The sequence below is a fragment of the Aulonocara sp. 'chitande type north' Nkhata Bay genome, linkage group LG6 (assembly GCF_057382095.1).
Source record: "Aulonocara sp. 'chitande type north' Nkhata Bay isolate Kocher_YH1m ecotype deep benthic linkage group LG6, A_spYH_male_GT1.1, whole genome shotgun sequence".
Lineage (NCBI taxonomy): Eukaryota > Metazoa > Chordata > Actinopteri > Cichliformes > Cichlidae > Aulonocara > Aulonocara sp. 'chitande type north' Nkhata Bay.
In genome coordinates this window covers 44,539,002-44,553,463 of record NC_141349.1, presented here as the reverse complement: position 1 = coordinate 44,553,463, position 14,462 = coordinate 44,539,002, and the positions used below count along the sequence as shown (strand labels likewise).

General features: G+C 48.9%; 2 protein-coding genes across 2 annotated transcripts; one reads left to right on the top strand and one right to left on the bottom strand.

Moving 5' to 3' along the window:
* The first annotated feature begins 597 nt into the window (after positions 1-597).
* On the top strand, positions 598-2,627 carry dpy30 (dpy-30 histone methyltransferase complex regulatory subunit). The gene is made up of 5 exons (XM_086297724.1): positions 598-671; positions 1,402-1,442; positions 1,515-1,562; positions 1,648-1,790; positions 2,483-2,627. The coding sequence occupies exons 1-5, from the start codon at positions 662-664 to the stop codon at positions 2,553-2,555; spliced, it is 315 nt and encodes a 104-aa protein (XP_086153850.1). The 5' UTR covers positions 598-661; the 3' UTR covers positions 2,556-2,627.
* A 357-nt stretch (positions 2,628-2,984) lies between these two features.
* psen2 (presenilin 2) lies at positions 2,985-9,465 on the bottom strand. Its single transcript, XM_086297234.1, has 11 exons — positions 9,250-9,465; positions 8,343-8,492; positions 8,052-8,254; positions 7,836-7,977; positions 7,369-7,436; positions 7,054-7,274; positions 6,837-6,935; positions 6,261-6,320; positions 6,087-6,173; positions 5,895-6,010; positions 2,985-4,963 (listed from the first exon to the last, which is right to left on the bottom strand). The coding sequence occupies exons 2-11, from the start codon at positions 8,478-8,480 to the stop codon at positions 4,808-4,810; spliced, it is 1,290 nt and encodes a 429-aa protein (XP_086153360.1). The 5' UTR covers positions 8,481-8,492; positions 9,250-9,465; the 3' UTR covers positions 2,985-4,807.
* Positions 9,466-14,462: the final 4,997 nt, after the last annotated feature.

The window sequence follows — 14,462 nt, the reverse complement described above, 5'->3', positions numbered from 1 at the left end:
CATCCCCAAAATGCGCTGGCTGATGTCGGGGCAGCATGAGTACGAGCATTTATTTATTTTTTGGCGAGGCCCGTGATGCCGCCCCCCGACACGATGCCGCACCGGGCAACCGCCCGTGTCGCCCGTATCTAAAACCTCTACTGGCTCTGGGTCTAAACAGAGCGCGTTGTGTGTGACGTCTTCTTTTGCGCACGCGGCCGCTTTGAGCGTTCACACTACAGCGCGTTTGCTGTCGCATTTTATTTGTAGTGTGAACGAGCAGACAAAAAAATCGGATTTGATCAAAAAATCGGAATTGAGCATCAAGACCTGCAGAGTGAACGTAGCCGCAGTTTGCTGAGTTTGCTGTGTTTGGATATTTTATGGGAAAATATTCTTGACATGATGAAAATAATATTCGTTACAGCAGAAGCGGTGTCTGCTTTACAAATTACTTCAGATGATTAAATTAACCTTGTTTTATTTTGTCTGTGCTCTCTTTTTATGACAACCGTTCTTCCTGAGTTACTTCTATGCTCTTTGTATATACGAAATTATATAAATGATACAGAAAACCAACAGTATAATTTATTGTGTCAAATTATGAATAAATAAAGGGTATTTTATTTTGAAGTGCCGCTGAGGAGACCGGAAGCATTGGTACGCCGGATCCACAACAAACATGGCGGACGGTAGGTTGATTGTTAGCCATTGATGGCGTTTTTCGTTGTAATTCGGGTTCTTTGCTCCGTGATTCCGGTTGATTTCGTTGTTTAATGGTCGCTTTGAATCTCAGCAGGTCGGTTTCCGCTTCAGGAGAAGTTAATTTGGCAGAAAAGAAGCGTTAATGCGGGGCTAAGCTAGCCCGCCTGCAGCGCGGCGCAGGCTCGGTGCCGATAACGGAGACAGCCCGGGAGAAACGAGCTGAGCCGCTCTTTGCTCCACTGGCTTCCTCCTGGAAACAAAGACGTTCAGAGATTTTCCTTCGACGGCGTTAATTCCGCAAACAGACTTGAAGATGTTCCGTTTAAAGTTCATCTACGCCAAACTCCATTCAGAAAATGTCCATTTCTGCGACTCTTCACTTCTCTGTATTTAAACGGGTGTATTTTTGCACCTGTTTGTTATTCCTGAGCTTTTTTATCAATCCGCCGGGGTCAGCATCGATACAGTTATAGATGTGAGTTAGTTTGTGCCAAACTTAATGGAAAAATCAGCCACTTTAGGCTCGTCTATCTGGCAGCACAGAGGGGAAACCATTTGTGTGGAGCTGAAATGGTTAAACCAGTCACGTGTTAATTGAATTTGACCACCTATGAATCAAATACAAGCAGGACTGATAAATGAATCGTTGGGGTGCTCATGGTGTCTCTGTGCAGCAGCTGCACGCACAGTTTTCAGCAGCTCTTCTTTGTGTTTCAGATCACACAGAGGTGGAGCAGTCCATGGAGGGACACACACCTGTGAGTAACACACACACAAACACACACGTGTGACCTGTTTCTCTGATCAAAGTGTTTAAAATCCTCCTACAGGTTTCTGAAAACCCACACGCAGAGTATGGCCTGACAGACAACATCCAGGTAAAACACACACAGACACACACAGCCCTGTGCTTGATGTGAAGCCTGCCGCAAACTCCCAGCATGCTTTTCTGCTGCTCCTCAGAGGACGGTGGAGAACGAGAAGGCGAGCGCAGAGAAGATGTCGAAGCAGAAAGTGGACCTGCAGGCGCTGCCGACCCGGGCGTACCTGGACCAGACGGTGGTCCCGATCCTGCTGCAGGGGCTGTCGGTGCTCGCCAAGGACAGGTACACACACACAAACAGAGTTGGCAGCTTGCGACCAATCAGAAACATGGACATGTCTACCTGCAGCAGAACCGGAGTGAGCTGCTGTGTTAATAACATTTATTCATACAGACTGACGTACTATTAGCCTGCTGCACGAGTACAGATGGGCGGGGCTATAAGTGTTTCAAGAGCTCAGGAAGTGCGGAGCAAAGTTTGGAGTTGCTTCCTGGATCAGCGCTCCGGTGTAGAAGAAACAAACGCCTCGCTGGATTCTGAAATTTCAAACCATGTCCTCCCAAACAAGAGCAGGAGAGGTCTATTAACACATTGTGAGTGAAGAAGAAACACCCAGTGCATCATGGGAATCCCCAGCAGCCTACACCTATTGCAGCATAACTACGGAAGCAGATCCTCAGCAGTAGGGATAGTTTGTAATTCCGTGCTGGGCGACAGCTTCGGTGCTTCTTGTTTAATGGCGCTCTGATCGGCGGCGGCAGCGTGGTCGACGTGTTTGCCGTGTTGAACCTCGTCCATGTGTTTTCCACTCAGACTCCCAGAAGTGCTTCCGTGCGCCGCTGTGACCTGCAGTCTGCGCGAGCTCGTCCTGTCGTCTCATTCAGGAAATATTTACTCGTTAAAATTCATGTGTTGAACTTTCTGGTCTCACTCTGCCTAAAATGCCTCCGCTGAAGGTTTGTTTCCTCTTTCAGACCGCCGAACCCCATCGAGTACCTGGCTGCGTTCCTGCTGAAGAACAAATCCCAGTTTGAGGAGAGAAATTGAAGAGCCTCATTGGTCGAAGCCCGTTTCTGTTTGTTTTCTTTTTTTAATTAAAAATAAAGGATGTGAAAAACATACTGTCCTCTGGGCTTTTATTCTGAAAGGCTGATTTTGCTCTGTGCTACTAGTGAAAAGTTCTTTCAAACTTAAAGAGAAAAATTTGTTAAATGGGGTAAAAAAGATGAATAAAAACCTCATGAAGAGCGAGGAGGGGACGTAAGATCACAGCAGTTTGAGGAAAATGCTTTCAAGAATTTGTAACTTTAATTTGTACGTTTAAAAACAGAATTATTTTCAAATATGAGATTTAACTGTTCTGAGATTTAAATATGAATGTTCTGGATGTTTGAGGGGGAAATGGGTGCGAACATTTGTTTAATGCAGTTTCCAGACAAATAATCTGGAACTAAATGGAAGCTTTAAAAGACGAAATCAGTTTGACAAGAAAAATAATTTTTATTGTAAGAATGATAACACTGAATACACGACAGGAAACCAAAATCAGGAGCCAAACAAGGCTAACAAACCAGATTATAATAAACTTTATTGCACAAAAACAAAGAACTGGAACATTTAAGACCCGCCCAGGTAGTGTTGAAGCTACAGCAGATTATTAAACATGGAATCATCCAGAAAGCACCTGCTCTGTCTCTGTACGGCGTCCCGCCAGGCCCAAAATTCAGTGTTTCTGTTTGCGTTCAGAAAACACATTAAAAAGAAAACGGCTAAAATAAATATATTAAAGTTATAATTAGTCAGTTAAAAAAGAGAAAATTTTGTTTTCAGTTTGAAAATCTGAGCAGTGCTGCCACAAACGCACAATCATCCAGCTGTATGCTTCCTGTCTGCACAGCAAGTGGGAAACTGTGAGAACACTTTGTGCACGCCATCGGCTCCTAACAAGACGTTCACAGTAACCATGAGCTTGTTCAGCTCAGGCTGCTCTGAACACCCAGTGTCTCTGTTTTTTTACACTCTGGATCTGGATGATGTCACTGAGAGGGGAGAAACCCAACGCACTTGTTTACGAGAGCAGCCAATCAGAAAAGAGCCAGCGTAAACACCTGAAACGGCTCGTTTCAGACAGGCTGGCTGCACTGAGGTGCGGTGTCAGGTAAAGAAGGATGATTACGAACTGGGAATCATGCAAAGCTGCTGTGGGAGAATCAAAACACGGAGCTAGAAACGAGCAGAAGAGTTCCAGCTTCATTAACAGCAGCCTAATTATGTCAGCGTTACTGTTTCCAGCTGCGTGTAGGGACGGTACCTTGCTCAGGGGTACCTCAGGGTAGCCGTTCAGTGGAGTCGAACCCCCGACCTTCCGATCATGGGGCCACCACTCTACCTACTGAGCTATCCCTGCCTGTATGAAAGGTCAGAATAGACCCACGTGTGACCTCTGACACTGAAGCTGCAGGCATCTGTGACGCTGCGAGCGCGGCTGCAGCTGTTAATGATGAATTCGTTCTATGTTCAGGTTTATAATGTTTATAAATGTTTCAGTGAGGCAGCATCGCTGACGTACGCAGCCCCAACGACTCAAATACAAAGACAGGAAACCCAGTTTGCACTTTTATTTTTTAACCTTTTTTCCCTTCTCGATCAAAATTTAAATCCCGTCTTTTGTTTCATTCCCAGTTTTGTCGCTCTTGAAAACGAGACCTTGTGTCTCCTTTAGGTTTACCTGCTTAATTAAAGATGAAATAACAAAATAATAAGAATAACAAACATCCTTCTGGATAAAAGCGTGTCAGCAGGAAATACCCAATCACAGCGCTCAGCAGCTGCTTCAGACTCCTCCCACTTCACTTTTTAGATTCGGCCTCTCAGGGTTTCAGGTCATGGCCCTGAAGCGCTTCACTCAAAGTGAGCTCGTCCCTCAGGTAAGTTTCATTAGGTCACATGAACCAATCAGACATCCCACCTGTTTCCTGAAGTTAGAGCGATGAGCTTAAATTAAGTGAAGAATGACGGGAACGTCAGCCAATCACAGAAAGTGGTGGTGACATTACCATCACGGCTTCAGCAACACGACAGAGACTACAGACAGGGTTTAAATATCAGTCAGCAGGTGACGTAGAAACAACCTGAGCAGAAACAACCAGGTAACAGCCACGCCCACCTTCCACACACTCTTACATCAGTTCCTGTGGTCTGAGGACGAGCGCAGGAAACAATCTTTGTGCGTTGCATCAACAAAAGGCAGCAGTCCAGCGAGATAACGAAGAGGGGGGTGAGGTGGGCGGAGCTTTGTCTCAGATGTAAAACTGGTGAGCGGCCAGGTTGTCCATGAAGGGCTGAACCAGGAAGTCCGTGGAGAAGTAGAAGATGAGGCCGAAGGTGATGGAGATGGGCAGCGCCGGCAGAGCCTTCTTAAAGATGGCCAGCAGCAGCAGAGTGAGGCACAGACCCTGAGACACAGGTGAGACAGAGGCACAGGTGAGACAGAGGCACAGGTGAGCACAGGTGCAGGTTTAAGTGAGGGAGTCCTGCGTGCCTGACGAGGGCCTGCGCAGCTCATACGATTAGTTGTACATGTTTGACGTCGGCTCCTGTTGATCTCAGGTGGAAACGTTTTACTTTTCATGTTTCATTAAACTCACCTACGTGTGATCGAGGATGGTGTGATGACAGAGGGCAGACAGGCTGTAACTCAGAGCTGTGAGGCGGGGCCGGGACACGCCGCCGTGGTGGATGAGCGCCGTTGTGTCAGCGCGGGATTGATCTTTTTTAGAGACATCGAGATCCTTCAATGCTGTGATCTCGAAGGATCAGTCTCGACTGATTGAACTGGTTGTAAGTGAGAACCAGTGCATTCAGGTCCTGGGTTGTGTGCGCCCCTCGCCCGCCCATCGCCCTGGTTACCTGTTTTCTGTCCTGTCTGCGGCTGTGGTCGGCGTGGTTTCATCTAAAAAACTGTCTCAGTAAATATGGTTACGGTCGGTGTGTGCTGTTACTCTGACCCAGCTCAGGTGTATCCTGTCACCTGACCCTCCTCACAGCCCCGCCTCCCCCGACCTCGGCTTCCTACTGTAAATGCGTTTAAATGCAAGTCTGTCCAAAACACAGAACATGCCAAAGTTTTGTTGCGTCACTTGTGACGTTTCTCTTACTAAATCAAAGTTAAGACTCTGAAGTTGAATCTAACGTCTGCGCACAAAGGATATTTTAACGTGTCCTCTTTGTGGCCACGAAGCTGTAATTCCTGCGCCAGCCCGAGCCCACGCCTGGCATCGTGGACGGGCGACGTCAGATTCTTGGTACACCTGATCCGGGTTGGTGTGACTGTAGACGCTGAGTTTGTTGTGGCGTAGATATCAGGGAGTCAAACGTAAAACTTACGATAAGAATGGCAACGAAGCAGGCGAGCGTCGTGTTCCAGTCGCCCCCGGTCGCCGCGGCTTTTCCAACCAGAACGCTGTAGAAGATGAAATCGCCGAGGCCTAGCTTCACGCCTCCTGCACACACAACAGAGACGCGTCAGAGAATTGCAGACGCCATTAACCTCGGACACCTGAGCGACGGCGGACTCACTGTCCTCCTCCATCTCGTCCTCTGGAAGCAACCTGGAGTGTCTGCTGGGAGGCTCCGCCCTTCCGTCGCTTTGCTCCACCTCCTCATCTGAAAAACAAAATGGCGTCCGAGCAGCAGTATTAGCTTTGTGGACGAACACACAAATGTGGAGATGTTATGGGCGCGATACCTGACCTGGTTCAGAGCGCTGAGTCTCATTGGGGCTCGCCATCCCCACCGTCCACACCATGGCGGCTGAACACAGAACAAAATGAAAGGTGATGTCATCGGGCTGCGGTTTTAGATTCGACCCGAGGATCGTGATCGCCTCAGGACGTAAGAGCGCTGCAGCGGCTCAACGTCAGAGTCTGAATCTGGTTTCATTATAGCGGAAGTTATCGTGTGACGGCAGCGTCACGGCCAGGAAGCCCTCATGAACTTGCGCTTCACGACGGGAACGTCTAAACAGCTGATTTACGAGTTTCTTATTAGCAAAGATCGAAAGGTTCCAGGAAGTGCTTCCCAAAAACCAACTTTCTGTTTCTGAGTTTCCCTTCGAGCTCGTCTCTGAGGCGCTTCCTCTGGGCGCTCCGAGACCTCAGAGCTGCAGACGGGAGGTCAGCAGAAGAAGACCTCGAAAGTTTGACCTTTAGTCGCATGTTCCTGAAACCTTCAGATTCCTCTTATAACGATCGGAGGAGGAAACAATCACAAACATTAGATAAACTGCAGAGCTGTTATTGATCGAGAACAGCTGCTGGAAGCACTCACAGGAGTAGATGAGGGCGGGGAAGATGGGCTCGTTACGCTCCTGAGCCGTTTCCACCAACATCCTGAGAGGACCTTTAGGACTGAGGACGGCCACCAGGTCTGCAACAGCACAAACAACCTGAGCAAAGCATGATGGGAAAACAGAGCAGCACCGCCGCTTGGAGCCGCCAGGGAGCTCTCCACGACCCCCGCCCCCAGGTCTGAAGCCTCCACTCACCGTAGACGGAGATGGCACCCAGGATGACCCAGGCCGACCACTCGGGCAGGTATTTGATGAAGACGAGGGCCATGAGGGCGCTGATGAGGATCAGGTAGGCCTGCTGCAGCTGGAGCGGGCCCTTCCAGTGGATGCAGATCATCCCCACCGCCCCGAAGTTCCAGATGATCACGCCCACCGTCGGGTAGTCCATCGCCAGGTTGTACGTCCTAAACACCTCCCTGGAAATCGGAAAAAGCAACACGAGCGTTGAGACGCTCCGTGACAAACGTTCTGCATCACGCTGTGGCGGCAGTATCCAATCACAGGACTCACCCCAGGTACATGAAGCTGAACCAGAAGAGCAGCATGAGGGAGGACAGGATGAGCCAGCCGTGGATGAACTGAACAAACACATCAAAGTGTCACTTCCTGTACTCGAATGCAACGCTAGTCTAGCATGCAGACGGAGTAAGCGATGGTGGGTCAATCAGTAACACGACAAGCAGCAACGCTCGGCGAGCTCACTACATCATCAAGTGTTTTACGGCGCGCATCATTTCCTGATATGGACGTCAGCGGGATGAACGTTCTTTCAAAGTGCGTTACAAACGTTTCACCAGCAGTGGGGGGAGGAGGAGTTTTCTGGGGGGGGTCGGCTTTCCGTTCCCACTAAAAACAGGCTGCATGACATCACATGTGACATCACAGCACGTCTGCACTCAGCAGAAACCTCGGACGTCTCCTTCATCTACGTGAGCAACAGGAGAGGCGGGTGAATATGAGGAGGAGGAGGAGCTCACCTTGTAGCAGCGATACTTGTACAGGACGACCAGGAAGATGGTCATGACCACGATGACGCTGATCATGATGATGGTGTTCAGGACGGAGTTGAGGAGGCGGCGGCCAACGGAGGAGGTGTTCTCCGTGAACGGCGTGTAGATCCTGCGGAGAAAAACATCACAGTTAGCTGACAGGGGAGGAGGTGGCGGCGTGTGGCGGCAGGAGCGAGGACCTACAGCTGCTGGTCCGTCTTCTCCATGTAGAAGCTCACAGACTTGATGGTGGCAACCACGACGACCATGCATAGGGTGACGGGGATGAAGAGCATGATGACGTGCTTGGCGCCATACTTAAGCGGCTCTTCTTCCTCAGCTTCCACCTCCGGATCTGACCCGCCGCCGTCTGCAGCGGCCGCCCCCGGCCTCCTGCTTATCCCCGCCTGCACCAACAAAGGGCAACACATGGCGTCAGCGCAGCGGGACACGTGGGAATGAAACACTGGAGAGACTCAGTGAACGGAAACTGACCTTTAACCTTTTGGTTGGAGTGCCATTGGGGGGCGTGAGGTCTGAGTCCGGTATGTAGGAGGGGAGCGCGGGAGACTCGGACCGGACCAAGGCCGACCTTTCGTTGTAGATGTCTTCATCGCTGTCGGAGGCGTTCATGGCGTTCTGACTCTGCAACAACAGGAAACAGCACAAATCATCTGACAGGGTGAAAAACCGACGCAGGAACGCGATGACGGTCCACGATGACGGTCCACGATGACGGTCCACGATGACGGTCCACACCTGCATCTGGTCCCTTTCTGACAAACCCGCCTACGCTTTTTAAAAAAACTTTTATAACCAGCAGCTGAGACCTGCAGTTCCTCTGGCGTCCAGCAGGGGCAGCACTGTCATCCCCACAGACTTTGGTCTCTGTAGGTGATTTCCTGTGGGGCACCTGCACCTGACGAAGCTGTTTAAATCGCAAGCTTAAAGTTTGCATTACTGGGGGCGTGGCCTGTTTGATGACAGGTGGCTGTAGCCGTCTGTCCCTCTATGGACTCGTGTCCATCGGAGCGTCCTCAGCTCGACTACACCGTCTCCAACCTTCTTCAAACCTTCGGTACCGCTCGTCTCCACCCGTGGATGGTGGAGCCCGGGATTCTAACCACCACCTGTCTCTGTCCTCGCACATGTCCACCCCACCTGTCACCTGTACTTCCGAGAGCCCCTCACATTAAACGTGAGTTCGTTTTTTCTCCTCCGCTGATGAATTCACGGCATTACCGGATCTGTCCGCTTCAAACCAGACCGGCTTCGGTGCGACTGACTGCGGCACAAAGTGCGCCTTTTCCGCTGTGACTGCGCTTTAACGGGCGGCTCTGTCCGCACACGGAAGCCATCGGAGCGATCGGTGATCGATAACAGCCAGAAAAAGCGAGTTTACCTGGATCACAGCGGAGACACCACAGCAAACACCGATCAGAAGACCCGGAAGAAGGCAGTCAGCTGACCCGCACAGCACGTGACCTGCCGCTACGTCACAGTATAGTTTATTGGCGGTTGTCAAAGAGCAAAGTGGTGCGTTACCGGAGTGTGTCAACAACAAAATCAAATAAATTCAAACCAAACAAACGCGTCTGTGTTAAAAACATGCTCTGATCACTTGCTCCAGTTCACTTTCATATCTGACCAGCTTCCAGCATCAGATTTCTGGTCGTTTCTTTTCTCTGTTGCAGTCACGCTTTCCTGTTCGGTGTTTTCCGATATAACGGTCTGCTCTCTGCTCTTCCTGTGCTTCTCATTTCTCCTCCTTTCCTCTGGATGTTGTAAAACCACGGCGCACTGCCTTTGCCGCCTTTCTTTCACTTTGTGCCGTCTTCTACTCTCCGTCCTGCTAACACTGACAATCCACTGAAAGTCTCTTTTTGCTTCCTTTGCTCCCCTATCTGCTGCTTCGTTTCCCTTAACTCCAGGATGTGTTGTTCAAGTTACTTGAAAAAAGTAATCAGTAACTAATTACTGATTACTTCTTTTCAAAAGTAATTAATTACTTAGTTACTTTTTAAAAACACGATTTACAACCTGAAGAGGTGATAAAGTGATAGATCTTTCAGCCCAATTCTACTTTTTCTGCATAATCCATCATACAAAATGTAATCAGATGGAAAAGTCTCTTTTTAAAACTTGTTTTATTAGTTTTAATCTTTTAACTTTATGCATCAAGCAAAAATTTAATTATATGCAACATTCTCTGACTGGAAGAAATTAGTTTAACATTTAAAGCTATTTTCTGCACATTCCAGCACATAAAATAAAATATTTTTTGTGTTTACACTCAGTCTTTCAAATAGATGCAAGTAAAACACAGCAGAAAATAAATAAAGTCAAAGACTCAGCGGTCCTGTTGCTCTATTTTCACCTGTAAAGCAGGAGTGGGGTAGGCGGAGGGTTACCCTGGTGCAGGTGTGCCGCGGTCAGTGGAAGAATCCGCGAGTTTCTCTGTGAATGTCACATTACGTAGCTACTCGGTGCTTGTTTAGGGTTTTTTCGCTGTAAAAAGAAGTTTTCTTCCCACGCACAACGAACACTAATGTTTTTGTCACTTTTTATGGAATCAAACTCAAAGACATTAAAATATCACAAATATTCATGTTTTCACAGCTTTCTTGTTGAGACAGGAACAAACTTTCTGTTTCTGTCCTGAGAGTGGACAGCTTACATTTACAGATGTGGAGTTTGATCGATGAGGGAAAAGCACGAGAGTCTTTCTCACTAAAGTCAGTAAAACCAAATAACACGTTTTGGTACAAAAGTACAGATTCTGATCAGATGCTGTCAGAGATGAAACTAACGATATGTTTCCATAAAACCCGAGTAAAGGCAAATGTTTCTGTATCGCTCTTCTGTTTTTGAAGGAAGCTTTAAGGAGACTCTGTCAGGACAGGGCGGGGCATGGACAGGTGTGGGGATACTGGGATGTTACACCTGTAAGGAACGCTGAGTAATTATACAATGAGCCTGTGTTATTGAATAGTTGACTTACAAGAAGAATACCATCATTAAACCAGTTTTCATAAAAGAGCGATTTGATTTGTAAAGAATGTTACAAGATGTTCCAAATGTAACATATTTGTGAGCAAATGTTGAGCTTTGTTATAGGTGTGTGGTGCAGAGAGGAAGGACTGGCAAATTAACAAAATCCAAGAAACTCCAAATGAAGCCAAAAAAGACACAAAGCGTTTCAAGCAGGATAAAAAAGCTAAAGAGAAAATGGTAAATGGCCTGCATTTGTATAGCGCTTTACATATCCAGTCATCCACCCATTCACACACACATCCACCCACTGGTGATGGCAGCTACATTGTAGCCACAGCCACCCTGGGGCGCACTGACAGAGGCGAGGCTGCCGGACACTGGCGCCACCGGGCCCTCTGACCACCACCAGTAGGCAACGGGTGAAGTGTCTTGCCCAAGGACACAACGACCGAGACTGTTCAAGCCGGGGCTCGAACCGGCAACCTTCCGATTACAAGGCGAACTCCCAACTCTTGAGCGCTCAAGGTGTTCATAACACAGACACACTGAGGGAGATACTGGTGGAGGATACACGAGGAAAGGCTGAGTTTTGGACTCAGATCATTAAAATGAGACTACGCCCGACCTCCTGCTGTACCGTGTTCAGCCAGGACGAGTTTCTACGTTGTGATGTGACTCCCTTCGCTTCCTCAACACTGAGCTCCATCATTTGTTTTTAGCAGTGAACATGATGAACATGGATGGACCTGAAATGCAGGTGTGACCGAAGTGCAGACTTTAACTGTTTAGTAATCACAGACGTTTTTAGTGCACGGTCTCAATTTTCAGAGGCTCTGAAATAACAGGACAAACTCACATCATTTAAACACGACTGTCTTTCATACTTGGATCAAAACTGTGTCTGCAGCACGTTAAGCTGCTGGTTGTGGTCTGAGATCACTGATGCTGACAGTGCTGTGGAAACCAGTCTGCCCACAGCAGGTCTCATTAGTGTTAACAGGGTGCTGGAATAATCCAACAGGAAAATCCAGGCGAGCGCTCACTGAAGTCGGACTCTACAGATATTTATGACTCTAAAAATAAATATCTCTTGTATGCAGGGCTCTAGACTAACTTTTTGCCATGGGCGTACCGGTACGCCTAACTTTAAAAAGTTAGGCGTACCGGCACAAAAGTTAGGCGCACACAAATTTTATAATAATTGATATAATATAATGTGTTTTTCTGGATACACTGTGCTTTTTCAGCATTCAAAGATTGATGACACCGTGTCAGAGCACTGGCTATGAATTTCAGAAGGATCAGGCCTTAACAGAAAAGTTAGCAATAGTTCTTTTCCTATTACAGCTACATCCACTTCTGTCGTGCCTAGGCTGCTCACTAGGGCTGGGTATCATCACTGATTCCTCATCCCCCAGTATAAACAAAGCATACGGAGGGAAGACGTGACCAAGAGGGAGGTAAAACGGTGGACTGCCCAATCAGAAGCTACGCTACAGGACGCACTCAACGACGTAGACTGGGACATGTTCAGAGCATGCGCAGTCGACATCAACGAGTTTACGGAAGTAGCAGTATGCTTCGTCAATATGCTAGCGGAGGAGATTATCCCCACTGCGAGAGTCACCACATTCCCAAACCAGAAACCGTGGATGGACAGATCGATCCGCACTGCAGTAAACGCCAGGACCGCCTCCTACAACGCGGGTCTCGCCACTGGCGATATGAGCGCCTACAAAGCGGCCTCATACGGCGTGCGGCGCGCGGTGAGAGATGCCAAACGCCGGTACCGGGAACGTGTGGAGTCCCGCTTCCACCAGGGCGACACACGGAGTATGTGGCACGGACTACGCACCATTACGGACTACAAAGCCAGGGACACTGCGCCGATCAACGCCGACTCTGCATTCACCAACAAGCTGAATCGGTTCTACGCCCGTTTCGAGGTTAGCCAGGCGGCTAATGCTATCTACCGCCTGACTACCGAGGACAGTGACGTCATCAGCGAGAGACCGGTGACCAGCATCGCGGAGCATGACGTCCGAGCGGCACTGAGGAGAGTGAACACAAGGAAAGCGGCGGGGCCAGACGGCATCACCGGCCGTCTGCTGCGCTGCTGTGCTGACCAGCTAGCAGGTGTGTTCACTTACATCTTCAACGAGTCCCTGGCGAAGTCTGTGGTCCCCACATGCTTCAAAAGATCCACCATCATCCCTGTGCCCAAGAACAGCAAACCCTCATCCCTGAACGATTACCGGCCAGTTGCACTGACCTCGGTAGTAATGAAGGTGTTTGAGAGGCTGCTGAAGAACATCATCTCCTCCTCCATCCCAGACACCACAGATCCGCTGCAGTTCGCCTACAGATCCAACAGATCCACAGAGGATGCCATCGCCCACGTCCTACACACCACTCTCAGCCATGTGGACAAGAAACAGGGTAACTATGTGCGAATGCTGTTTGTTGATTACAGTTCAGCGTTTAACACAATAGTGCCCTGCAGACTGTTCACAAAGCTGAGGGATCTGGGACTTAACAGCCGTCTGTGTGCATGGGTGTTGGACTTCCTCACTGGCAGAACTCAGGTGGTGAGGGTGGGCAGGTGCTTCTCCAACAGCATCACCATCAACACAGGAGCACCTCAGGGATGTGTCCTCTCGCCACTGCTCTACTCCCTCTACACTCCAGACTGTGTGGCCACCCACGGCTCCAACACCATTGTGAAGTTTGCTGACGACACAGTGGTGTTGGGTGCCATCTCCAACAACGATGAGGCGGCCTACATGGATGAAGTGAAGAATCTGGCATCGTGGTGCCAGGACAACCACCTCCAGCTGAACGTCAGCAAGACCAAGGAGCTGGTGGTGGACTTCAGAAGGGGTCAGCACAGAGACTACAAGCCCATCATCATCAATGGAGCTCCAGTGGAGAGGGTGCAGTCCTTCAAGTATCTTGGTGTCCACATCTCCTCAGACCTGACATGGGCTGCCCACATTCAGGTCCAGACCAAAAAGGCTAGGCAGCGCCTGTATCACCTACGACAACTGAGGAAGTTCAGGGTCTCTCCAGAGATCCTCAGGATTTTCTATACAGGCGCTGTGGAGAGCATCCTCACACAGAACATGACATCGTGGTTTGGGAACAGCTGTGTGAGGGACCAAAAAGCTCTCCAGAGAGTGATCCGTACAGCAGAACGCTGCTGCAGGATTGCTCTCCCCCCGCTTCAGGACACCTACACCAGGAGATGCCGGACTAGAGCAGATACTGAAGGACCCGTCCCATCCTGGCAACAAACTGTTCCAACTTCTGCAATCTGGTAGAAGGTTCCGCATCTTCCGGGCAAGGACAGAGAGACTCAAGAGGAGCTTCTATCCCCAAGCCATCCGTGCCCTAAACACACACACCCGCCCTCTCACATCATCTATAAATGACTGAGACAGGACTCTTCCAGACACTAAACCAAGGCACAATGTACATTTCAATTCCTTTAATTTTAAATATGTTTATATTGTCTATCCTGTAAAACAGTCAGATGTCTATTCATATTAATGTACAGAATTCACCTGCTTGCTGCCACTACTGCACATTCACCCAGTGTATATACTATATGTATGTGTATGT